This window comes from Oncorhynchus nerka, linkage group LG27, assembly GCF_034236695.1.
Source record: "Oncorhynchus nerka isolate Pitt River linkage group LG27, Oner_Uvic_2.0, whole genome shotgun sequence".
Lineage (NCBI taxonomy): Eukaryota > Metazoa > Chordata > Actinopteri > Salmoniformes > Salmonidae > Oncorhynchus > Oncorhynchus nerka.
Genome location: NC_088422.1, coordinates 29,901,285 through 29,927,640, shown reverse-complemented (window position 1 = coordinate 29,927,640; position 26,356 = coordinate 29,901,285). Strand labels below are relative to the sequence as shown.

General features: G+C 44.9%; 2 protein-coding genes across 4 annotated transcripts; one reads left to right on the top strand and one right to left on the bottom strand.

Annotated features, from left to right (window-relative positions):
• Nucleotides 1–29: 29 nt before the first annotated feature.
• LOC115111551 (probable cytosolic iron-sulfur protein assembly protein ciao1-B) lies at nucleotides 30–10,283 on the top strand. Of its 3 annotated transcripts, none has more exons than XM_029637708.2 (7): nucleotides 30–168; nucleotides 6,135–6,283; nucleotides 6,391–6,502; nucleotides 6,630–6,718; nucleotides 6,888–7,080; nucleotides 7,174–7,249; nucleotides 8,894–10,283. In XM_029637708.2, exons 1-7 carry the CDS (start codon nucleotides 30–32, stop codon nucleotides 9,126–9,128), a joined length of 993 nt encoding a protein of 330 aa, XP_029493568.1. In that variant the 3' UTR covers nucleotides 9,129–10,283. The 3 variants fall into 3 exon arrangements, with proteins under 3 accessions (XP_029493568.1, XP_029493567.1, XP_064867604.1); XM_029637707.2 differs by having other exon boundaries at nucleotides 6,888–7,089; XM_065011532.1 differs by lacking the exon at nucleotides 30–168 and adding an exon at nucleotides 4,955–4,985 and having other exon boundaries at nucleotides 6,888–7,089.
• Nucleotides 9,591–26,225, bottom strand: LOC115111549 (U5 small nuclear ribonucleoprotein 200 kDa helicase). The gene is made up of 44 exons (XM_029637706.2): nucleotides 25,847–26,225; nucleotides 25,311–25,474; nucleotides 25,037–25,208; nucleotides 24,671–24,863; nucleotides 24,400–24,554; nucleotides 24,151–24,303; nucleotides 23,961–24,060; nucleotides 23,703–23,839; nucleotides 23,452–23,532; nucleotides 23,100–23,273; nucleotides 22,844–22,981; nucleotides 22,542–22,697; nucleotides 22,252–22,422; nucleotides 21,880–22,073; nucleotides 21,623–21,746; nucleotides 21,322–21,471; nucleotides 20,726–20,836; nucleotides 20,499–20,630; nucleotides 20,185–20,373; nucleotides 19,807–20,004; nucleotides 19,504–19,656; nucleotides 17,723–17,803; nucleotides 17,505–17,588; nucleotides 17,311–17,417; nucleotides 16,234–16,352; nucleotides 15,958–16,112; nucleotides 15,648–15,837; nucleotides 15,344–15,517; nucleotides 15,003–15,163; nucleotides 14,649–14,876; nucleotides 14,327–14,518; nucleotides 13,984–14,162; nucleotides 13,699–13,850; nucleotides 13,486–13,594; nucleotides 13,245–13,353; nucleotides 12,951–13,140; nucleotides 12,650–12,814; nucleotides 12,370–12,491; nucleotides 12,051–12,194; nucleotides 11,712–11,888; nucleotides 11,430–11,590; nucleotides 11,125–11,206; nucleotides 10,926–11,018; nucleotides 9,591–10,734 (listed from the first exon to the last, which is right to left on the bottom strand). Exons 1-44 carry the CDS (start codon nucleotides 25,889–25,891, stop codon nucleotides 10,585–10,587), a joined length of 6,414 nt encoding a protein of 2,137 aa, XP_029493566.1. The 5' UTR covers nucleotides 25,892–26,225; the 3' UTR covers nucleotides 9,591–10,584.
• Nucleotides 26,226–26,356: the final 131 nt, after the last annotated feature.

The window sequence follows — 26,356 nt, the reverse complement described above, 5'->3', positions numbered from 1 at the left end:
GTCACTAGCTAGATAGCAGCTTGCTAGCAATGAACGACACTGTGGCCCTTCTGCAGAAATTCAATGCGCATCCAGATTCCCGCTGTTGGTATGTGGCATGGAACCCCAAAGGCACATTGCTGGCATCATGCGGTGGTGACCGAGCCATTCGGATATGGGGAAGGGAAGGTAAATACGACAAATCCGCTGTGAAATTAACATTTAAAGCAGCACGTGCCCGCGAAAACAAAAAATGGAAGGGGGCGTTCCTGCATGTGGGCATTTCTGCATCTGCAGGCACCTCTTTATATTTCTATTGGTTTTTTAAATAACTACATTGCAGAAATCGCTCCGCCATTTCCTGGTTGCTACAATTCTGATCGTTCACCTAATTTAAGTTTGTAATAAAACAAGCAGTCATTGTACCATCTAAACCTTTGTGAAATGTTTTCCAAAGCCACATATATTGTATTTTCAACTGTTTGAAGTTGGTCTACAAAACCAAAAGTGAAATTTAAGCACGGGAAACTTAAGCACATTTAACAGATCTACCGCTTCTTAGACTTGATTTCAATGAGAATGAAAGATCTATATTTCTATGTGAATTTGGTCTGGTCGCTCAAAAAGTTACATTCTAGTTTTAAATTGGGGACAGGCGGGAAGCCAATGCCCTTCAGTACAGTAGGTGGCATTAATGCACAATAATGATGGATGCCAGCCACTGATAAACCATAAGTAGGATCGGTGGTGACAATGTTATCTAGCTAGCCGTACGCCAGTGGACAGTCTGCTCGTTTAGCCATCTAGTCCTTAGGAAGACTCCGGTACACAGCAGACGGGAGTGTCACTGTGTGCTAGTTAACTATCAAGCTAGCTAGTACAATAACCTCCAGTCTGCCCTATTCATTTATTTCAATTGAGTGATTACTTATATGAACTGTAACTCGGTAAAGTCTTTGAAAACAAGGCTCCCTAAATTCTATCATTATATCGATTGCGCAAACAGGGCTGGCAAAACCCTAGATCATTGTTATTCTAACTTCCGCGACGCATATAAGGTCCTCCCCCGCCCTCCTTTTAGAAAAGCTGACCACAACTCCATTTAGTTGCATCCAGCCTATAGACAGAAACTAAAACAGGAAGCTCCCGCACTCAGGTCAACAACAACATTGACGAATACGCTGATTCGGTGAGTGGGTTTATTAGCAAGTTCATCGGCGATGTCGTACCCACAGCATCTATTAAAACATTCCCAAACCAGAAACCGTGGATTGATGGCAGCATTCGCGCAAAACTGAAAGTGCGAACCACTGCTTTTAATCAGGGCAAGGTGACCGGAAACATGACTGAATACAAACAGTGCAGCTATTCCCTCCGCAAGGCAATCAAACAAGCTAAGCGTCAGTGTCGAGACAAAGTAGAGTCGATATTCAACGGCTCAGACACTAGAGGTATGTGGCAGGGTCTACAGTCAATCACGGACTATAAAAGGAAAACCAGCCCCGTCGCGGACCAGGGTGTCTTGCTCCCAGACAGACTAAACAACTTCTTTGCTCGCTTTGAGGAAAATACAGTGCCACTGACACGGCCCGCTACCAAAACCTGTGGGCTCTCCTTCACTGCAGCCGATGTGAGCAAAACATTTAAACGTGTCAACCCTCACAAGGCTGCAGGCCCAGACAGCATCCCCAGCCATGTCCTCAGAGCATGCGCAGACCAGCTGGCTGGTGTGTTTACGGACATATTCAATCAATCCTTATCCCAGTCTGCTGTCCCCACATGCTTCAAGAGGGCCACCATTGTTCCTGTTCCCAAGAAAGCGAAGGTAACTGAGCTAAATGACTACCGCCCCGTAGCACTCACTTCCGTCATCATGAAGTGCTTTGAGAGACTAGTCAAGGACCATATCACCTCCACCCTACCTGACACCCTAGACCCACTCCAATTTGCTTACCGCCCCAATAGGTCCACAGACAATGCAATCACACTGCACACTGCCCTAACCCATCTGGACAAGAGGAATACCTATGTGAGAATGCTGTTCATCGACTACAGCTCAGCATTTGACGCCATAGTAACCTCCAAACTCGTCATCAAGCTCGACCCACCCTGTGCAACTGGGTCCTGGACTTCCTGACGGGCCGCCCCCCAGGTGGTGAGGGTAGGTAACAACATCTCCACCCCACTGATCCTCAACACTGGGGCCCCACAAGGGTGCGTGCTCAGGCCTCCTGTTCACCCACGACTGCGTGGCCATGCACGCCTCCAACTCAATCATAAAGTTTGCAGACGACACTACAGTGGTAGGCTTGATTACCAACAACGACGAGACGGCCTACTGGGAGGAGGTGAGGGCCCTCGGAGTGTGGTGTCAGGAAAAATAACCTCCCACCCAACGTCAACAAAACAAAGCAGATGATTGTGGTCTTCAGGAAACAGCAGAGGGAGCACCCCCCTATCCACATCGACGGGACAGTAGTGGAGAGGGTAGAAAGTTTTAAGTTCCTCAGCGTACACATCCCGGACAAACGGTGAAATGGTCCAATCCACACAGACAGCGTGGTGAAGGCGGCGCAGCAGCACCTCTTCAACCTCAGGAGGCTGAAGAAATTTGGCTTGTCACCAAAAACACTTTTACAGATGTACAATCGATAGCATTCTGTCGTGCTGTATCACCGCCTGGTACGGCAACTGCTCCGCCCATAACCGTAAGGCTCTCCAGAGGGTAGTGAGGTCTGCACAATGCATCACCGGGGGCAAACTACCTGCCTTCCAGGACACCTACACCACCCGATGTCACAGGAAGGCCAAAAAGATCATCAAGGACAACAACCACCCGAGCCACTGCCTGTTCAGCCCGCTATCATCCAGAAGGCGAGGTCAGTACAGGTGCATCAAAGCAGGGACCGAGAGACTGAAAAACAGCTTCTAACTCAAGGCCATCAGACTGTTAAACAGCCATCACTAACATTGAGTGGCTGCTGCCAACATACTGACTCCACTCCAGCCACTTTGATAATGGAAAAATGTATGTAATAAATGTATCACCAGCCACTTTAACCTCTCTGGGATCGTTCGGGACGCTAGCATTCAGCCATTTTCCAACCAAACAGAGGTGTCACAAAAAGCAGAAATCTAGATCAAATTAATCACTAACCTTTGACAATCTTCATCAGATAACACTCCCAGGACTCATTGTTACACAATACATGTATTTTTTGTTCGAGCGAGTTCATATTTATATCCAAAAACCTCAGTTTACATTGGCGCCATGTTTAGAAATCCCTCCAAAACATCCGGAGAAATTGCAGAGAGCCACATCAAATAACAAATACTCATCATAAACTTTGATGAAAGATACATGTTTTACATGGAATTAAAGATAAACTTGTTCTTAATGAAACCGCTGTGTCAGATTTCAAAAAAGCTTTACAGCACAATTTACAGCTTTACAAAAGCACAATATTCAATAATCTGAGAACAGCGTTGACCCACACAAGCAAGCCATACAGTTACCCGCCAAATTGTGGAGTCAACAAAAGTCATAAATAGCATTATAAATCTTCACTTACCATTGCTGATCTTCGTCGGAATACACTCCCAGGACTCCCTCTTCCACAATAAATGTTTGTTTTGTTCGATTACATCCATATTTATGTCCAAATTTTGTTCCCGTGTATAGTTCACTATTCCAAAGGCACAATGCCATTACAGTTTGTAGAAAAATGTCAAACGATGTTTACAATCAATCCTTAGGGTCTTTTTATAATAAATCTTCAATAATATTCTAACCGGACAATAGCGTATTCATTATAGAAGAAAAAGAAGGAATGGCGTGACCGCGCAGTAAACAACTGATTGGCCTCAGCCTAGTCCACTTGTTGAAACCGCTCTTATTCGACACCCTTCCACAAGAGAAGCATTAAACAACTTTCTAAAGACTGTTGACATCTGCTGGAAGCCTTGGGAAGTGCAATCTGGCCCCATAGACACAGCATATTGGATAGGCAATCACTTAAATGAAACGTCAAACGTCAGATTTCCCTCTTCCTGGTTGGATTTGTCTCAGGTTTTCGCCTGCCATATGAGTTCTGTTATACTCACAGACATCGTTCAAACAGTTTTAGAAACTTCAGAGTGTTTTCTATCCAATACTACTAATGCATATATTTGCATCTGGGACAGAGTAGCAGGCAGTTTACTTTGGGCACCTTATTCATCCAAGCTTCTCAATACTGCCCCCCTGTCACCAAGAAGTTAAACAATGCCACTTCATATAATGTTTACATACCCTACATTACTCATACTCGTATTGTACTCTATACCATCTACTGCATCTTGCCTATGCCGTTCTATACCATCACTCATTCATATATATTTTTATGTACATATTCTTATTAATTCCTTTACACTTGTGTGTGTGTGTATAAGGTAATTGTTGTGAAATTGTTAGGCTAGATTACTCGTTGGATATTACTGCATTGTCAGAACTAGAAGCACAAGCATTTCGCTACACTCGCATTAACATCTGCTAACCATGTGTATATGACAAATACATTTTGATTTTGATTTGATGTTGCCTTTATAATTTTGTTAGGCGTAGCTTGCTGTGCACACTGTCGCAAACTACACTGAACAAAAATATAAATGCAACATGCAACAATTTCAAATATTTTACAGAGTTACAGTTCATATAAAGAAATGAGTCAATTGAAATAACTTCACTGGGCCCTAATCTATGGATTTCACATGACCGGGAATACAGATACCCTAAAAAAAAGACAAGGGCATGGATCAGAAAACCAGTCAGTATCTTGTATGAGCACCATTTGTCTCATGTAGCGCTACACATCACCTTCACATAGAGTTGATCAGGCTTTTAGTGGCCTGTGGAATGTTGTCCCACTCCTCTTCAATGACTGTGCGGAGTTGCTGGATATTAGTGGGAACTGGAACATGCTGTCGAACCAGAGCATCCCAAACATGCTCAATGGATGACATGTCTGGTGAGTATGCAGGCCATGGAAGAACTGGGACATTTTCAGCTTCCAGAAATTGTGTACAGATCCTTGCGACATGGAGCCGTGCATTATTATGTTAAAACATGAGGTGGTGGTGGCGGATGAATGGCACGACAATAGGCCTCACAATTTCATCACGGTATCTTTGTGTATTCAAATTGCCATCGATAAAATGCAATTGTGTTTGTTGTACGTAGCTTTACCTTCCCATACCATAACCCCACTGCCACCAAGGGGCACTCTGTTAACAACATTGACATCAGCAAACCGCTCGCCCACATGATGCTATACGTCATCTGCCCGGTACAGTTGAAACCGGGATTTATCCGTGAAAAGCACACTTCTCCAGCGTGCCAGTGGCCATTTAAAAATGAGCATTTGCCCACTGAAGTCGCTTATGATGCCGAACTGCAGTCAGGTCAAGACCATGATGGGGACGACGAGCGTGCAGATGAGCTTCACTGACACAGTTTCTCAGGGAAGCTGGGTGAAGAAGCTGTATGTGGAGGTCCTGGGCCTACGTGGCTACACTTGGTTTGCAAGTGTTGGTCGTACTGCCAAATTCTCTAAAATGACGGAGGCGGCTTATGGTAGATACATGAACATTACATTCTCTGGAAACGTTCTGGTGGACATTCATGCTGTCAGCATGCCAATTGCATGCTCTCTCAAAACTTGAGACATCTGTGGCATTGTGTTGTGTGACAAAACTGCACATTTTAGAGTGACCTGTTTTTGTGCCCAGCACAAGATGCACCTGTGTAATGATCATGATGTTTATACAGCTTCTTGATATGCCACACCTGTCAGGTGTATGGAATATATTGGCAGAGGAGAAATAATCATTAACAGGGATGTAAACATTTGTGCACAAAATTTGAGAGAAATACTTTTTGCGCTTATGGAACATTTCTGGGATCTTTTATTTCAGCTCATGAAGCATGGGACCAACACTTTTTACGTTGCGTTTATATTGTTCAGTGTAGTTGGCACACGGTGTTGCCTGTGTTTCATGCAGGAACCAATGGGATGCTTGGGGGGATGCAGGAATGCCCACATGCCAGACCGCCACAAATTGCAGGTTGCAGTAGCATACTACTGGAAAAAATGACCCCCATTTGATTATCTGTGTAGGTGACTCTTGGGAATGCAAGACCTTGCTCCAGGATGGACACCAGAGAACTGTCAGAAAGGTGGCATGGTCCCCATGTGGGAACTACCTGGCCTCAGCCAGCTTTGATGCCACAACCTGCATCTGGAAAAAGAAGAATGATGATTTTGAGGTGAGTGGACTGGTCACTGTGAACAACTTACTACTGTATATGCATTTATGTTGATGATGGTAAGATATGGCCCTAGTTGAGAGCATCACACTCTCTGTTTCTTTCAGTGCTTGACTGTGTTGGAAGGACATGAGAATGAGGTCAAATGTGTGGCCTGGGCCCCATCCGGTAACTTGCTGGCCACATGTAGTAGAGACAAGAGTGTCTGGATCTGGGAAGGTTAGTGCTGCATCAATATAGGAATAAAATGTGTTTTGTATTTCTATCACGAGAAACAAGTATTAACATTCAACTGTTTCTCTGTATGTAGTTTTGAATAGTCTCTCACAATCTCTTTCCTTCTCAGTGGATGAGGAGAATGAGTATGAGTGTGTGAGTGTGGTAAACTCTCATACACAGGATGTCAAGCATGTTGTCTGGCACCCAACACAGGAGGTACTGCCTATTTCATATGCTGTTTCACTCCTTGTACTAATAGCAATGTTATATAATCTCGTGATACCCCATTGGTATTGCAAGGCTTCTCTGGACTAATCGTTTCAGTATTCTGTACTCTGCATTCACTGGCTCCCCCCACTAAAGCTAAGTGATGTTCTCTGCGCAGCTCCTCGCCTCATGTAGCTACGACAACAATGTGTGTGTCTATAAAGAAGAGGATGATGACTGGGAGTGCAGGGCGACCCTGGAAGGACACACCTCCACTGTCTGGGGTTTGACCTTTGACCCAAGTGGCCAGCGACTGGCCTCCTGCAGTGCTGACTGTACTGTGAAGATCTGGAAAGAATGTCAGCCAGAAGGTGGGCAGGGTGAGAAAGATACACACAATGCTCCATAGATGGTGTGGTGAAAAGGAAGGTCAGGAAAAACAACTTTTTTTTTTTTTTTAACAGAAGGCACTGACGCGGCTTGGAAATGTGTTTGTACCCTTTCAGGGTTTCATGGACGGACAGTGTATGATATTGCATGGTGAGAGTCCTCTTTATAGAAATATATACTAACGTTTCAAAAGTTTGGGGTCACTTAGAAATGTTTGTTTTTGAAAGAAAAGCAAAAAAATGTGGCCATTCAAATAACATCAAATTGATCAGAAATACAGTGTAGACATTGTTAATGTTGTAAATGACTATTTGTAGCTGGACACTGCAGATTTAAAACTTCCTATTTAAAAAAAAAAAAAATATCTACATAGGCCCGTTATCAGCAACCATCACTCCTGTGTTCCAATGACACATTTTGATAGCTAATCCAAGTTTATCGTTTTAAATAGCTAATCGATCATTAGAAATTCCTATTTCAAATATGTTAGCACAGCTGAAAACTGTTGTCCTGATTTAAAGAAGAAATAAAACTGGCCTTCTTTAGACTAGTTGAGTATCTGGAGCATCAGCATTTGTGGGTTCGATTACAGGCTCAAAATGGCCAGAAACAAAGCACTTTCTTCTGAAACTCGTCAGTCTATTCTTGTTCTGAGAAATGAAGGCTATTCTATGTGAGAAATTGCAAAGAAAATGCCAAGAAACTGAAGATCTCGTACAACGTTGTGTACTGCTCCCTTCACAGAAGAGTGCAAACTGGCCCAAACAAGAATAGAAAGTGTGGAAGGCCCTGGTGTACATCTGAGCAAGAGGACAAGTACATTATAGTGTCTAGTTTGAGAAATAGATGCCTCACAAGTCCTCAACTGGCAGCTTCATTAAATAGTACCCACAAAACACCAGTCTCAACGTAAACAGTGAAGATGCGACTCCGGGATGCTGGCCTTCTAGGCAGTTGCAAAGAAAAAGCCATATCTCAGACTGGCCAATAAAAAGAAAGAATTAAGATGGGCAAAAGAACAGACACTGGACAGAGGAAGATTGGAAAAAAGTGTTATGGACAGACTAATCTAGGTTTGAGGTGTTCGAATCACAAAGAACATTCGTGAGATGCAGAACTTGACGCTGTCAAGCATGGTGGAGGCAATGTGATGGTCTGGGAGTGCTTTGGGGGTGGTAAAAGTGGGAGATTTGTACAGGGTAAAATGGATCTTGAAGAAGGAAGGCTATCACTCCATTTTGCAACGCCTTGCCATACCCTGTGGACGCTGCTTAATTGGAGCCAATTTCCTCCTACAACAGGACAATGACCCAAAGCACAGCTCCAAACTATGCAAGAACTATTTAGGGAAGAAGCAGTCAGGTTCTGTCTAATGGATTGGCCAGCAGTCACTGGATCTAAACCCTATTGAGCTGCTGTGGGATCAGCTTGACCGAATGGTACGTAAGAAGTGCCCATCAAGCCAGTCCAACTTGTGGGAGGTGCTTCAGGAAGCATGGGGTGAAATTTCCTCAGATTACCTCAAAAATTGACAACTAGAATGCTGAAGATCTGCAGGGCTGTAATTGCTGCAAATGGAGGATTCTTTGAACGAAAGCAAAGTTTGAAGGACACTATTATTTATAACCTTGTCAACATTTCCTATTCTTTTTGCAACTCATGTATGTTTTCATGGAAAACAAGGATATTTCTAAGTGGCCCCAAACTTTTGGAAGGTAGGTTATATTTGAACCGATTTACATATTTTAAAATGTAGCCAGATTCACCAAGTCAGTACTCTTTGGTTGTTCTCAGGTGTCCACTGACGGGTGCCCTGGCGACTGCATGTGGTGATGACGGAGTACGTGTGTTTAAGGAGGATGAGACGGCTGACCCAGACCAGCCTGCTTTCTCCCTGTCTGCCCATGTACCCAAGGCCCACACCCAGGATGTCAACTGTATCGCCTGGCACCCCAAGGAGGCTGGGCTCCTTGTCTCCTGCAGTGACAATGGGGAGATAGCAGTCTGGAACTACCAGTCTGGGGTCTGAGAACATGTACAGTATGTTGGGCTAGTTAGGACTTCCAGATCCAGTGTTTAACAATGCTGAATTTACCTTGTGCCAACAGCACTGAAATTGTCATGTATGATGTTTATTATTAATCCCTCTTGCAATAACCTGTTTTAATGAGGTTAGAGTAGTTTTGATTTCATTATACTGATATCTGCCTGTGCACTTGTGGTTCAAAACTGCATGTGGGCCCTAAAATGTCAATTATGTATTTGATTAACAATACAATATACACATTCTAATGGTGTTTTGTAATATCAAGAAAAGAACATTGTCATAACTATTTAATCAAGGGATTCAGCACACTTATGTCCAGATGCTAGATAAATGTTTCCAGAAACCACTTCTAGTAAGCATTGATGGAAAATGTCTTCGCTTTCACCTTTTATATTAATTGTTCATAAAGATGGTCTTCAGATTTATATTAATTTACAGTCAAAGTAGTTTGGTTAATTTTTATTGGAAAAGCAATGACAGCAAAGGTATTTCACCAGCAAACAAAACAAGCTTTTCACTCTTAATAGCCAACAGGGTTGGAAGTAACTGAATTTATTTGTACTAATCTGTTGTTGCCAGGGGGAAAAAAAATACATTTTGATTGTTCAATGACATTCAAATTAGTCTTGAAAGGCGCCAGCTTGTTCCACCTGAGCGAGTCAGAGGCCACTATGATTACACACGATGGATGGATCCTTTCTTCTGATTTAAGGGGAAAGTAATCAGAGTTTGACAGATTATTTAGAAAGTACCCAACCATGATTGCAGAGTTGTGAGACAATCTTTGATATACTATGAATTGTTTACTAAAAATGTAAGCAGACTTCTCTAATTGGGTACTATATACACATCACTATCCTCGACTGGAGCACATTTAAACAAAAAGGTCTGAAAATGACCAAGCACAACAGCCCATAAACGTGACTCATCTACACTGAACAAAGATAACCGCAACATGTAAAGTGTTGGTCCCATGTTTCATGAGCTGAAATAAAAGATCCCAGTAATGTTCCATATGCACAAAAAGCTTCACACATTTTGTGCTTTGTTTACATCCCTGTTAGTGAACGTTTATCTTTTACCAAGATAATCCATCTACCTGACAGGCGTGGCATATTAAAGAGCATGATCATAATACATTGTGTGGGCGAGTGGTTTTCTGATGTAAACAGTGCCCCATGATGGGGTTATGGTATGAGCAGGCATAAGCTACGGGCAATGAACATTGGCAATTTGAATGCACAATAATACAAGATCCCGAGGCCCATTTTTTGATAGTATCTGTATTGCCAGTCGTGAAATCCATAGAAATGTATTTATTTCTTCATATGAACTAACTCAGTAAAATTGTTGCATTTATATTTTTGTTCAGTATAAAACAAACAACCTCTACTGATCCCAGCTTGAATTGAGAAATGACTTGTCATCTGATGCCTGATTAGTCTGAATCACTGTCTCCATCGCTGTCTGCCTCCTTCACATCCACGCTGAACTTGTACTCCTGATCACAGCCCATGTAGGCATCACTCATGAAGTACAGTGTGTAGTTGTGAACGCCCAGCACTGGTGCAACAAAGTCCAGTTTCACCTGCAATGGGAGAAAAGGGCACAGAGAGTGAGGCCAAGCATTGCTGACACAGGGTATACACCTTTAAGATTACTTTCGGGCTTTCAGACGCTAAATCAATTACATGCTAGCCTACATGTAGGCAACTGTCAAAATACACAGATGCTTGCATGCATTGGCTCTTTAAGGTCCAGTTAAGGTTATAAACAGACCTTGGCCTTCTGCTGCAGGGTCAGCCTCTTTATGGAGATCAGGCTATTGGACTTGGGGTCTCCAATCACCACCCACCAGCCCTCCTCACGTTTCTGAAACAACAACACAGTCAAAGGTTAAACATGGTCATTGTTGGGTTTGTGCTTTTTGAATGAATCACTAGAGGAGTTTTGACAAACTGGAGGTGATGATCCATACCTGGGGGAAGAGTGGGGCAATAACGGGCCCAGTCACCTCTTCTTCTCTCTCCAACTGGACCAAAACCAGCACTGGACCTCCACTGTAAACACAAAGATATGATCAGACACCTTCACTTACTCTGCTTCTCTCATTCTCAATGGTCTATAGATTCACTGAGCAGTCGTAGTAAGTAGCAAAGACCTTATAATTAACAACCTCTGAAGCAAACAAACATTTTCCTGTGGTACTGATCTCTCTATATTCAGTCAACCTATTTCCCCACAATTACTCCCCTCTACATCTAACACCCCCATTTAAATCACCTCTTGATGTTCTCCTTCTCTGCCACCTCGTAGGACAGTTCAATGTTAGGGTAGCGGTTACAGAAGCGAGCCACGTCAGCTATCTGGGTGTCTGAGAGCTGCAGCAGCCCACTACGATCCTCATCCTCCATCTCCATGATGTCAAAGATACTCTCCACACCCTTGAGAAATACGAGAGATCAGTTTCAAGATCCACATCAAAGCAAGATGGCCATGATCCCTTGTCTGGAAAATGGAAGTGTAACAAATTAATAGAGTAACAGGCAGTAGTGGATGTGTTACCTTGTCCATGCAGCGTTTGATGTGCTCAGAGGTGAAGTACGGCAGCTGTTTGAGGTAGGAGTCCTTAGACCACATGGCCTGGGTGACCATCTGAGCTAGCTCCATAGCAGCCAGCGCAGGGCTCAGCCAGCCATTACTGGACAGCACATCTACACAGGCCTGGATCAGACGCACAGCCTGGACAGGACACACAACCATACACATAGATTTTAAAACACTAGCACACTTCAAATCTGACCCTCTACTTTCTGAACTCTTCAACACTAGGTCTTTCTGCTCTACAGAGTCCATTTACCACAGTGTAGACTGCACCAAAGCATCTATTCATTTCTCATTCACCTTGCTGAGGATCTCCTCTGTGTCTGACTGGAGCTCAGCGCTCAACTGCATCCTGGACAAGTGAGCCTGCAGCAGCAGGTTGGTCTTCACATGGGGGTCGTTGAACTTGGGGTTGTTCAGTTTGTGGGGCACCTTCTGGGCCAGCTGAAAACACAACATATACAACTTGATTAATGACAATTTCATAGAATGCGTCCAGATTAGTATTTGTGAGCAATGAATTCACACTTCCATTACTTCCAGTTCTACATGGCTATTTGGATGGGGTAAGTCTGCAAAAATGCATATTATGATTATTGACGTGAATTAGTGTGTTTACCTGTCTGAGCAGGTTGTCCTCATGGTGTCTGATGGGGATGTTCTTGTACTCAGCAGCATTGGAAATGATCTCAATCAATCCACGGATCTTGGTCTTGGCGTTCAGGGACATACTGAACAACTCTGATACAAACACAAAATATCAGTAACTCAAGTTATATACTGTATAATGTATTCTATTTTAACATTTGCTTAGTCTATGGGGTGGTTCACAGCATAGGTGATGTGACTGATAAAGCCATATTTAGTGACAATGGGATGTTGGTTGTGGTAGTTCTCACCGATAGTGGTGTAGTTGATATAGTAGTAGGCAGCAATCATGCCCAAGTTAAGAGGTGCCACGTCCATCTCATCCTCGATGCTGATGCACTTGGACTGCTCCAGGTCATGCAGGGTGTTCTCCACCAGCTCTGACAGGTGGTCGGACAGATGACGGTGAGACATGCCTGGAAGGGAGAGATGGAGAGCAGCACATTAACATAAGACTCCTAGACAAAAACACTACAGGTATGGAAAAACACTACATGTCTAGAATTTCAACAGTAGAGAGCAGTGCCAGTGCTGTAGGTGTGCCTGTCTCACCTTGCAGGTTGTAGTAGTTGGGGTTCTGGGTCATCCGGCGGTACAGGAAGGTCCAGGTCAGGTAGTCCACTGCGTCCTGTTTGTTCTCCACCGTCTTGGTGACGATCTCAGCATTGAAGTGGTCGTGCATGCAGTGGTCCAGGTGAGATTCCACCGGCAGGGGCTCATACAAGAACTTCTTGAAGAAATCCTAGATTTGAGAAAAATAGATTAGGTTCTAAAATGACAGAATTATGGAGTGAAAGAAAAAGTGACAGTGAAAATGGAGAGAAAAAGAGGATATTGCTGACGTACCTTTTTGGAACCCTGGCACATGATGACACAGCGTCCCTCATCGTCCTGCAGGGGCCGGTTGGCCTTGCCCACCATCTGGAGCACATCGTAGATAGGGTAGTCCACATAGCTGGGGACACAGAGGACATGGTCACTAACACACTTAAACTGAGGCAGGGGGGGGGTCTGAGTGATATAGACTAGGAAATGTAGTCATTACAACAGCCAAAAATATATATAATACATAAACAGTGTTACTTACGCATGTATTTTGCCATTGTAGTACTGGGTGTCCATGATAACAACCAGGTGAGCAGATATGTTTGTGCCCCAGCAGAGGGAGCGTGAGGCCACTACAACCTGGACTGCACCTGCAGACAGAGGACCAGACACAGTATGTCATTTAACAATCACCCGCTATAATTTCTCTAACTATGTACTATATCAGCAGGTCTAAGGGAGTGGCCAGTTGTACCCGAGTTGAAGAGCTGCTCCACGATCCTGCGTTCTGTAGTGGACAGGCCCTCGTGCAGGTAGCCCACCCCATTGGCCAGCGTCTCCTTCAGGGTGCCGTCTGTCACCTTCTCCAGGAAGGGAGCCAGGTCCTTCTCAGTGCAGTGCAGGAACCTACAGGGAGACAGGGACATCTGTTACTGCTCTGAGACCTCATGTTATAACTTCTACCAACATTGTATACATAGAGTTTAAACTCCTTGCACCACTCAGAAAGATCAAAGTGTGTAAAGGTTATGGGTCTGACCTCTGAGGGACCACATCAGCAGCACAGAAGGTGAGGATGTCGATGGCGGTGAGGCGGGTCTGTCGACGGGACGGGACGAACACCACAGCCGGTTTAGAGGGGGAGTGCTTCATGATGGCGTGGTACACTGGCTTGGCCATGGACAGCAAGCGAGTCTGGGTGTGACTCACATTGAAGCCCTGAGCGAGGCATTACAATTAAGGTAAATTGAGCAGATATGATATGATATTATCCAGCCAGATAATAATATATTTTATGGACAAAACCTTATGGGGTTTTTATTTGGATAAGGGCAGGTTGATGATGTAACTGGTTGAGAGGACATTACAGTCATGGTACAGACCTGGATGTGCAGCTCCAGAGGGACAGGCCTGACGTTGGGGTGGAAGTTAAAGGTTGCGGTGGTGCTGCATCCCAGCCAGTGGGCCACGTCTTTGGCGTTGGACAGGGAGGAGCTGAGGGCCACGATGCGGATGGGACGCTCAATCTGAGACGAGATGTACCTCATCCTGGAGCAGATCACCTCCAACACAGGCTTCAAGCAAGACGGTGAGTATGAATATCAATATATTTTACTTCACATGTCAAAAAAGCATTGTGTAGTTGCTATCAAAGCACTAGGCATGTGGATACATAGGTTTCATCAGTTTGGATCATAGCCTTACCCCGTTCTCTCCTCCAATGAGGTGAGTCTCGTCCACGATGAAGAGGCTGACGTTCTGGACGTTCTTCCTCTGCTTCCAGCGGCGCGACAGGATGTCCCATTTGTCCGGGGTGCTGACAATGATGTCACCCTTCCCCAGGAGCTTCAGGTCAGTGCTAGTCTCTCCTGTCAGCAACACCACCTTCTTATTCAGAGCATCCTGGAACTTCTGGTGCCAGTCAACAAACACCTGGACACACACGAGTGACGTTAAATGGGGTGGAAGGAATAGGTAATATAAGTGCGAATAATCAGAAGTCAGACAAAAACAACATTATGTTAAAGTTGAAAACACTCCATCTTGATATCCCTGTACCTGTTCAGCCAGGGCCTCCATGGGTGTGATGTAGACACAACGTCCCTCTGCGTTGTGCAGCAGCATCCTAAGGATGGCAAACTCAGCACAGATGGTCTTCCCACTGCCGGTGGGGGCTCCCACAAACACGTTGTCATCACTGTTGTACACAGCGTTGAACACTGGACAAACACAGAGAATAACACATGTTATTTTACTCACAATGTAAGCGCCAAAGGTATAGAGGCATGGGCCTGATCGAAGTCATTGAATGGGCCACATTGGTCTTCGAGGTCAGATGGGTGCAGTGAGAAACTGTTAGCCCAAATGGTGACACTTCAGAGTCTCAGAGTGTGTCTTACCCTGTGTCTGGATGGGGTTGAAGAAGGGAAACTTGTTCTGGTAGAGGGTCTCGAAGGCGGCATTACGCAGGGCAGTCACAGGCAGGGGCTGCAAGTCCAGCAGCTCAGTGGGAGGGGGGTACTTCTCTGGCAGGATCAGGTGGCGGAAAGACACCGGCAGCTGGGTCTCACAGGCTGAGAGAGAAATATGTGCAGAGAGAGAGAAATATTTTCAATTGACATCCTCCAAAACTTTAGATTTGCTTACACAGTTTGAATCGACTAAGTTACTAATAAGAGCTAGCCAGAGGAGTGTCGCACTTACACAGCCAGCGGTCCGAGGCCACGCGGATGAAGTACTGTGGGGGCAGGGGCTCGAACACGGGCACGAAGAAGGTGACCAGGTGCTCGTCCTGGGCGTACTTGGCCTTAAGCAGGAAGTACTCGTGGTGTAGGATGACCTCACTGTCTACATCCTCCACTAGGATCCAGAAGGCCTCTGACGAGCCATGCACCTGTATGGGCCACAGAGAGGGTGTGTATGAATGTGTGGGTGTGTTACAGTAAGAAAAACCTAATTTAATCTGAGCCAGCTTTCAACTAACAGCCTGAGGGTAGTATACAGATCCACTGACCTTGTCATCCCACTGGAAGTCTGGTGTGATGGTGAGCTCCACCTTCAGTGTGGAGCGGGTGATGGGCTGCAGGTGAACAGCAAGGTCCAGTTTGGGGAACTGGTGCACATACTTATGGATGGTCTTCCCCATCTTGGGCATGCGAATCAATTCACCTGAGGGACAGAAACCCTTTCAATGACAACTTCAACAACCGGGGATGAATCAATGAGCATGTAGTGTTAGTGGGTCCAGTTCAAGGTGGGGCATTTGGGGTGCAATGCGGAGCAGACTCACCAATCTCATTGTGGTTGAGGTCATAGAGGCGCTCGAAGGGGAAGTTCTTCTTTTCAATCTTCTTGATGACTTCCTCTGGGAGCTTCCTGAACTGACGCAGAGGAGACATGGACTGCCACCTGTGTAGGAGAGGGAAACATCCAGACAGAGAAGACCAGAGGAACATCACATTTCATTCTAGCCTCGCCATGTACACTGAACAAAAATATAAACACAACATGTAAAGTGTTGGTCCCATGTTAAAATAAAATATCCCCAAAATTATCCATACGCACAAAAAGGTTATTTCTCTCAAATTTCGAGCACAAATGTGTTTAAATCCCTGTTAGTGCGCATTTCCCCTTTACCAAGATAATCAATCCACCTGACAGGTGTGGCATATCAAAAAGCGGATTAAACAGCTAGATCAGTACACAGATGCACCTTGTGCTGGGGACAATAAAAGGCCACTCTAAAATGTGCCGTTATATCACAACACAATGCCACAGATATCTCAAGTTTTGAGGGGAAATGCAATTGGCATGCTGACTACAGGAATGTCCACCAGAGCTGTTACCAGAGAATTTTATGTTAATTTCTCTACCATAAGCCACCTCCAATGTTGTTTTAGAGAATTTGGCAGTACGTCTAACCGGCCTCACAACCGCACACGTGTAACCACGCCAGCCCAGGACCTCCACATTCGGTTTCTTCACCTGTGGGATTGTCTGAGACCAGCCACCTAGACAGCTGATGAAACTGAGGAGTATTTGTGTCTGTAATAAAACCCTTCTGTGGAGAAAAAGTCATTCTGATTGGCTGGGCCTGGCTCCCCAGTGGGTGTGCCTGGCTTCTAAGTGGATGGGCCTATGGCCCTCCCAGGCCCACCCATGGCTGCGCCCCTGCCCAGTCATAAGAAATCCATAGATTAGGGCCTAATTAATTAATTTCAATTGACTGATTTCCTTATATGTACTGTAACTCAGTAAAATCGTTGAAATTGTTGCATTTATATTTTTGTCCACTATAATTCACTAGGACTGGTGACTAAGGTGTTCATCAGTGAAAACTAGGAATAAACAGCAATAGTTCATTTACATCCTCTTGTCAATCATCTTGCAAAGGTTCATGGTCTTGTCTGTGAGCTGGGCCCATCCCCTGCTCAGGACGATCTCAAAGATGGCTCGCATCAGTCTTCCAGCACTCTGAGGAAGGATATAGTTAACAGTCAGATACTGGTAACATACTTAAAACATCTCTCTAATCAAACAAACAAATGGACATAGCCTTACCTGCGTCACATAGACCATGTCAGCCATCAGAGCAAAGCCCTCCAGTTTGAGCTGAGAGATGTAAGCCTGGAGCAGCACGTTGATCTGTAATAAGAACACACACCTCAGAACTGGCTCATAGCAACAGGGCTCTAGCAATACATACTGCAGTGGTGTTCCATATCATTGATCAGTGTACAGTGTCAACATTGACACGTGTAGTAGTAGTAGTAGTATACCTTGGCGCTGGGCTCTTCAATGCTCTCCTTCACTGGAATGGGAACTCTCTCCAGCAGCTTTTGCAGTTCTAGCTTCTCTTCCTGAAATAAGATCCCACGTGAGCATTCATGTATCTGTAGCATTTTACTGTACAGTGTCTGGTGTGGACCTGGGCCAAAAGCATTCAGTAACATTTCTGGCCTTCTGTTCTGCCTGCGGCTATGGAACCCTGACCTGTTCACTGGACGTGCTACCTGTCCCAGACCTGCTGTTTTCAACTCTCTAGAGACAGCAGGAGCGGTAGAGATACTCCTAATGGTCGGCTATGAAAAACCAACTGACATTTACTCCTGAGGTGCTGACTTGCTGCACCCTCGACAACTACTGTGATTATTATTATTTATGAACATTTGAACATCTTGCCCATGTTCTGCTATAATCTCCACCCGGCACAGCCAGAAGAGGACTGGCCACCCCTCATAGCCTGGTTCCTCTCTAGGTTTCTTCCTAGGTTTTGGCCTTTCTAAGGAGTTTTTCCTAGCCACCGTGCTTCCTTTTTTAAAATTTGATTTTACCTTTATTTAACTAGGCAGGTCAGTTAAGAACAAATTCTTATTTTCAATGACGGCCTAGGAACAGTGGGTTAACTGCCTGTTCAGGGGCAGAACGACAGATTTGTACCTTATCAGCTCGGGGATTCGAACTTGCAAACTTTCTAGTCCAACGCTCCTGCCGCCCCATTGCTTGCTGTTTGGGGTTTTAGGCTGGGTTTCTGTACTGCACTTTGAGATATCAGCTGATGTAGGAAGGGCTTTATAAATACATTTGATTTGGTAATTAAATATAGTATTCCAGAGTAGGGATGGGCATTTTAAATGATTTCACCTTTTTTTCCTGGCTATTCAGATAGTCGAAATACATGTTTTAATTTTAAAAATCTAAAAACTTTTCAAACTTCAATGGAGACAGCCGGTGTGCTGCCCTCTGCTTGTTTCAGCAGAAGGGTGTGTGTGGGAGAGAGAGAAAGTAGCCAAACTTGTTGCTGCCATAGGTTATCTATCTTACCATCTGGTAGTGCCCGTCTTGGCTGCATCGAATCGTTGTAAAGAAGCTAGCTAGCTACAGGCCAGTTAAATACTCTAGCTAACTACCTGGCTAACTTAACTGTCTACTGTAGCTAGCTAGCTTCTTTACAACGATTCGATGCAGCCAAGACAGGCACTACCAGATGGTATGATAGAAAAACGTGTTGCTGCCGATATCTATCTAGCTAACTTAGCACAGCTAACTAATTGAGTATTTTTTGCATGTGCTTCCTGTCCTTGTCTACAACAACTCCATTCATAAGAAACAACAGCCTACCTCTTGGTTGATTTTTGTTAGCCTACTCCTTCTCATTTAGCCAACTTAATTCTGTAATTGTAATTCCATTTTGTATTGATTAGATCTCCCTCTTCACTTGTTACACATGGAGCCTCTGACTGCAGCAGCGCTTTGATTGACCGACAATAACAAGCTACACGTGTGAAACCAGTGTAGGCTGCTGGTGAATCTTTTTTATGTGGCGCACTCATACAAACTGTCATTAAACATTAAAAAAATATGTAATGGTTTATCCTTTTAGGCTATGTAACAATGTCACATAGATAATCGTATTTCATTTTAGTCAAAGCCTTTTTATTGTTAAAGTAGGCCGATATTTATTCTCTCAAATGTTAATACCCTCCCAAGTTAGCGAATAGTAACGTCCATTTGGATATTTGAATAACCGTGCCCATCCCTATTCTACAGTGCTGCATACCTCTCTGACAGTGATGTTCCTGAACTCAGAGGAGAGGGAGAAGACACGGAAAAGCTCGATTTCACTGAGGGTGGGCTTCAGCAGCTGGTTGTACGTCTGGATGGAGTCATGGGTGATGTAGAAGTGGCTGGCGATGCGACCCAGATCCGTCACCTTCAGGAAAGGACGAGAAAAGTAATCTATTATGAATATCAATAGCATAATCTTTGTTTTCACCATCTTAGAATCTTGAAGAGGCCTCAATAGGTCAGTGTCATTGCATTGATCCCACTGGACAGAGTGCATGTGTAGAGCAGTGTGTACCTGGAAAGCGCCGGTCCGCTTGTCGTACTTGACCAGGCTGTTCTTGTCCAGCACATTGGCTGCAGTGTGGACCAGGTCCATCCTGCGGCGCTCCAGCAGGGGGTCCGAGCTGCGGTCGTCATGGGAGACTCCGTACAGGGTGGGGTTACGGAGCATGCGCACGTACAGGTAGGTGTAGCCCAGCCAGTTCACTGCGTCCTGATGAGGAGACAACCAGGGAGGAGTGAGACCACTACAGCAGCAAGGGTTTGAATGTTAGCACTAATGGTTCTAGTTGACCAGTCTCTCCACAGGTAGTTTCAGTAGCAAACCACAGCATGTCTGTATTGTTATTAGTGGTGAGTTGTGTGAGGTGTTGTAAATCCAGTTTGCGCTCACCTTAGCATTCTGCACGTTGCCCAGTACTATCTCAGCGTTGAGCATGTCTGGCAGCTTGGACACCATCTGGCTCTCGATGGGCAGCTGCTGGTTGAGCAGAGATAGGTAGTACTGCAGCTCCCCATGGGATGTGATCAGAATGCCCTCTCCCTTGGTGTCGTACTGAGGACGCCCAGCTCGACCAAGCATCTGAACACAGTACAGAACACAGGTGTCATTCAAACTCACAAAGCTAACAAAGCTAACAGAGTTTGAGCATTATTTAGCTCAAATGAATGTACCTCCCTAGTCTAATCCAGCCAGTGCAGACTAACCTGTAGAATGTCCAGGGCTCCCAGCTCTGTCCATCTGCCTTTTTCTGGGCTGTACACCTGGGTGCCTTTGATGATGACAGTATGTGCAGGCAGATTCACACCCCAGGCCAATGTGGCTGTGGACACCAGCACCTGAAACAGACAGAGCCCTTTCAGTGAGACAGGTCCAGTGACATTGTAACAACAGCTCTGATTGTATTAAAGGAAAGAGGTTAGTAGAGACTAACCTGGATGTGGCGATCAGCAAAGAGATCTTCCACCAAGGTACGGTCCACTCTGGTCATACCAGCATGATGGATGGCGAAACCGTAGGGCAGCAAGTCCTTCAGCTCAAGGTTCTGGGGGATGAAAAAATGTATGTAATGTTCCTTTTTTTTAAGGTGCAATATGCAGAAATCGCTTCGCCATTTCCTGGTTGCTAAAATTATAATAGTTCAATTAATTTCAGTTTGTGACAAATCTAAACCGCTGTGAAATATATTTTCAATAATCAAAAATATTGTATGTTCAGCTGTTTAAAGCTGGTGTTCAAAACCAAAAGATGTAAAAACGAAACTTAACGGGAAGCATAGAAATAGCGCACATAAACCAGATCTACCGCTGCTTAGACTTGCTTTCAATGAGAATGACAGATCTATAACTCACAATTCTATGTGAATTTGGTCACCCAAAAAGTGACATATTGCATCTTAAATAATCAGATTATTGTAAGATTTGTTTTTTTACTCACAGATTTGGGGACAGATGTGTGTAGAATTCTGGACATGGAGAGATTCTACAGGCTTTGTTAGCTAAAATTAGTCCCCAGGTCAGATGAACTCACCTTGCACTGCTCTGCCTCAGTCCTGAGGACCTCAGTTGAGGCTGACCCCTCCCTCAGGAACAGACCCAGGGTGTCTTTCTCCAGACACATGTCCCTGATAGCCCGGGCCGTCTTCCCCGTCTCCTTCCTGGAGTGGACAAACACCAGCACCTGACAAACACAAGTTAGCACAGGAATACCAGATTGTGTGGAACGTTCTGTCTGTTGATATTTCTCATCTGATAGACATTAGGATTTTCCAGATCTCATGTTTTGCAGAGTCAGATGATGGTTGAAGAACACTAGGCTGAGCAGGCCTCACCTGGTTCTTCCCAGCATGCTCCATGATCTTCTCATAGACAATTTCATTCATGATCTGGAAGCGCTTGATAGCCTTCTTCTCAGTGATGCCCACATATGTCTGTTCCAGGGGCACTGGACGGAAACTGGAAGACAGAAAAGACTATCAGTCAAATTTGTGCTTCCAATCCAACTTCTCACAAAACCTGTTCATCTATAGTAGGATGATAAATGAGAGCGCGTGGAGAGATTGACCCTCCTTCCTGAGCCCTGGCTGACCTGTTGTCAAAGTAGAAGAGTCCCTTGGCGGGGTCTACCCGCAGGCAGGTGGCCACGTCCTCGTAGTTGGGCAGGGTGGCACTGAGACCCAGCAGACGCACGTCCTCCTGGGTCAGCTCCACGTTGCGGATGGTCCTGGCCACCAGAGACTCCAGGACTGGCCCACGGTCATCATGCAGCAGATGGATCTCATCCTGACCACCAGACACACTCAGTTACATACAGCTCTTACACCCAATGAGCTTATAACTACAGTTTTAAAAAGTAATGTCAAATAACTTAAATGCTTGGGAAATAGTAATGGGATGTTTGATTAAAGGGTCTTGCATAAAGTCCATAACCATTTAAGTTTGAGAGAGTGTCTGTACTTACAATGATGATGAGGCGCACTAGCTGGGTGTAGGTGCGCTCGCCTCCTTTACGTGTGATGATGTCCCATTTCTCTGGGGTGCAGACAATGACCTGGGTGGCATTGATCTCCTCTTTACACAGCTGGTGGTCTCCTGTCAGCTCAGACACCGTGATGCCATAACTGGCCAGACGCTGAGAGGGAGGGAGACATGCAAAACACAATCACAGAATTCAAACATAGCTCTCCTGGCAATTCAAGTGCATGACAGCATATAACACAGTTCTGACCCCATAAAAATAACAAGTCTCACCTTACTAAAGCTTCCCACCATCTCCTGTACCAGCGAGCGCATAGGAGCCACATAGATGATCTTGAAGTCGTCCAAGTTGATGGTTCCGTCCAGGTTGATGTGCTTGCCGATCTCTCTTAGCATAGCCATGAGGGCCACGTTGGTCTTACCTGCTCCCTGGAGGCCCCCAGTGGAATAGACAGAGGAAGAAAATACATTGGGATAAGTTATAAAACAACAGCGGCACTGTTGAACATATGCTACATGACTGAGTGCTGAGCAGAGAGCAGTGTATTATAGTTGACCGTGGTTTATTTACTAACCGTAGGAGCACACACCAGCAGGTTCTCATCGGTCTCCATAGCAGTCTTGAACAGCTTGCTCTGAATGCGGTTCAGGGTTTTGAACCCTTCGAAACCTGCCTGGGCATACTTGGGCAGCTTCTCAATGGTCACCAGCACCTATTAATACAGATGATCAATTGAGGCTTGGGGGAAGGTTCTTGAAAATAAGACCATTCACTTGCTAGAAGCGTCAGTACTGACTACATCAAAAAGATACATAGGCGCACACACACACCTCATCGTCAGCGAAGGGCTTGGGTTTGAGTGCAGGGACGTGCACCTCCTCGTAGCCTTTGCGCTGCTTGCGAAAGGAGCCATCGGGCAGCTGGCACCTCTTGTTGGCCATGAAGTGGCTTCCCTGGGTGAAGGCCAGGTCCTCCAGGTCCAGCAACTGTTTAGGGGTCATGGACTGAGAGGGGGGAATAAATGGTTGAAGTTAGGATTTATTTAGCATCAATGTATTCATATTGAATGTATATCATTGCTACATGTGTGTAATGTTTATAGTTTATGTGAAAATCGGCTGTGGATTACAGTGGCTATAGACAGGCTACAGTCATGTGTGCATTATTCATGGTCCTCCTCACCTCTCCATGGTCGATGTCCATAGACTCCAAGTCATTGTCCACACGAGACTTCCTTACTCTCTCCCTGCGAGATCGCTCTTCCTGAAGACATGAATACCAGACGTTGTTGAGACCAAGGGAACCAACATTAAATGCTTAGGTGATCATTTATCCTTCTATGCATTTCAGTCTGTTTCAATACATCTACAGTACACAGTGTAGAAACAATCATTTATCCAGTGATTAATACAACAATTAAGATGGTTTCTTACCCTAATAATATCCTCCTTCTCAGTCTCCTGCAGCTGATAAAGAACTTTGGACAAGTCTGGATCTGTCTCCATCTTTCCTATGATCTTCTCCTTCTCTGCTTCGCTCTGAGCACTTGCCAACATGGTACAGTACTGGACTGTGAGGGAGCAGAGAAATGGATTACGAGTGACCTCTCAATTTTGGCAATGCATGCTGTTATAGTCCCCATCTAAATGTTAACTCAATGTACATTAGTTGTGGAAATGATAGGTACTCACTCATGCGACGATGCTGACGAAGGATTTTGATGAAGTCAAAGGTGTTGAATCCCAACAGTAAGACCAGCTGGTTCTCACATTCTCGGTCATCACTGGCCGTCTGTGGAATACAGAGACAGGAAGTCAGTCAGAGACCAAGGCAACCACATAGACAAAGGCAGAGATACTGAAACAGATAAGACACACAAACCTTGAGGATCTCCAGAACCTCATCTGCTTTCTTCTGAGAGATTATGGCATCGTCATAGAAACGGCTGAGCTGACGTTGGAGCCAGAAGGCATCGATGTCACGAGGGTGCAGCTCCTTCTTCTTGGCTGTCATCACATCACCTGTCACACCAAGCTACAGGATACATGTTTAATTAGTGCAAAGGTTAAAAGAGACATTGTAGTTTAGTATAAACACAGACGTGTGTGTTATGTGAATGAGGGGTCTTACGTTGGCTGTCAGAGTGCAGCCCAAGTCTGCTTCCTCTCCTTCACTCTCTTCATCTGAGCCGTCATCTCGCACCTCACCAAACTGGTCCTCATCACCCTCCTCCTCATCAGATTCAAACTGGACATTCACTCCGTATGTTTCGTCAATGTTGTCATCTGTGTGTTGAAACATTGGTTCATTTTAGTGCATAATAGAAGCCAAAAATGAATGCATGATCCAGTTGAGTGAATATAATGTAAACATTCCTTCATCATTGTGTTCGTTTCCTTACCCATGTTCTGGAGCTCTTTGTCACCACCGTAGTCACTGATCTTCTTGCCCAGGTTGACCAACACGTGGTAGCGTGTGTCATCTGCAGGCCCTAGTAACTGCTCCACTTCACGCCGTCTCTCCTTGTCCCTCATCTTGTCATTCTTCAGCACAGCCAGCACCTCGTCAGCCGCTCCACACAGGATATCTCTCGGCTGCAGAGATACAGAAATACAGCACAGGCATATTCAAGTCATCGATTTGATTAGAACATTGTTCATTCCACCCTTATATATGGCCTGCATAGTGTTCTTCATTCTTTTCAAACCAATGACCCCTTGAGACAGACACATAATTGCACAAGAGTCTTAACAGCTGTTTCTCTGACCTGATCTCCAAGCGCAGCCTGGATGAAGCTGAGAAGGACCTCATAGGTCTCCCTGGTTTCCTTGGTCTTAGGCTTGTACACGATGCCCACCATCTCATCAATGCCCTCTGACAGGAGGGTGAAGCCCTTCATCTTGTTCATGTCGTGCCTGTCCTCATCTCTCTTCCTCCTCCTGCAGTTCAAAAGACAAAGGTGTAGTCATACATGGGTTAGTCAGTCAAGAAGTGTTTCAGACATGCACCAGAAAAATACTTGAAGAGGCACTTGTACTTACTTTGCTCGTCTCTCCTCCAGCATTGAAGGTTTGGTCCTCTGGGACTTGTCACCCATCTTGGTTCCCACCAACTTCCCCACCAGGGACAGCACCTCTCCTGTGGGCTCATCACGCCTTGTGCGGTCAATGAGCGAACGGTCTGCTTGCAAGACCAAGTTGGAGTTCTAGTATTGGACAATAGACAAAGTTAAGAGGAAGGGTAAAGCTATGTAAACTTGCCTTCACCATGCTGGCTAGTTATACACTTACTGAAGCACAAAAACAACACACTTATTGAGAAATTCGTTTGCCAACATTGGACAAACTGGCTAGCTAACAGACTAACGTTAGCTGGCGAACTTCTCGCTAACTACCTAGTTAGTAACCAGTAGAAATTACAATACTTTGTCCAGATACATTAGCATACCGGTAACACGTTAGATAACTACCGAGCTACTGCAAACTACTTAGGCGCAAGAAAACAATACAGCATGAGTGAAAACATCTCAAAGTGACGTTAGTTAGCTAACGTTAGCTTAGTTCAATTTCATACTTACCGCTTTGTACTCGTACTGCAAGCTACGTGCAGTAACATCCGCCATGATTGCTTGAATTAAAGTTTAAGCACTGTTGTGGTTCAAAAGTTACAATTTACAGTGTCACTAGAAGAACGATGACTAGTTAATGTTAGCTAGCTGAACATTAGCTAGCGAGTTTCTAGAGCAGCTAGCTAAGATGGAGATGCTATACTAAGGTTGGCTAACGTTAGCTCCACAGCCAATGTTGATGTGCTTGGATCAAGAAATTGAGGTAAGCGAAAATCCTTTGTATCAATATATACACTTAGCGATATGTGATGTACTTGTTGTTAGTAAAAGCGTTAGCCATACGTTTCTGCGAACACGCTCGCTCCAACAACAAGCGGCGCTTCAGTTACTACTTCCGCTTCCGTCCGTGTCGTAGGTCAAATTCGAGATTATATTTTTTTGTACAGCTACCTCTATCAATTCGACGAAGCAGTACCGCTCTGGCCAATGTAATTAAATATAGGGTTTTCTAGAATCTAA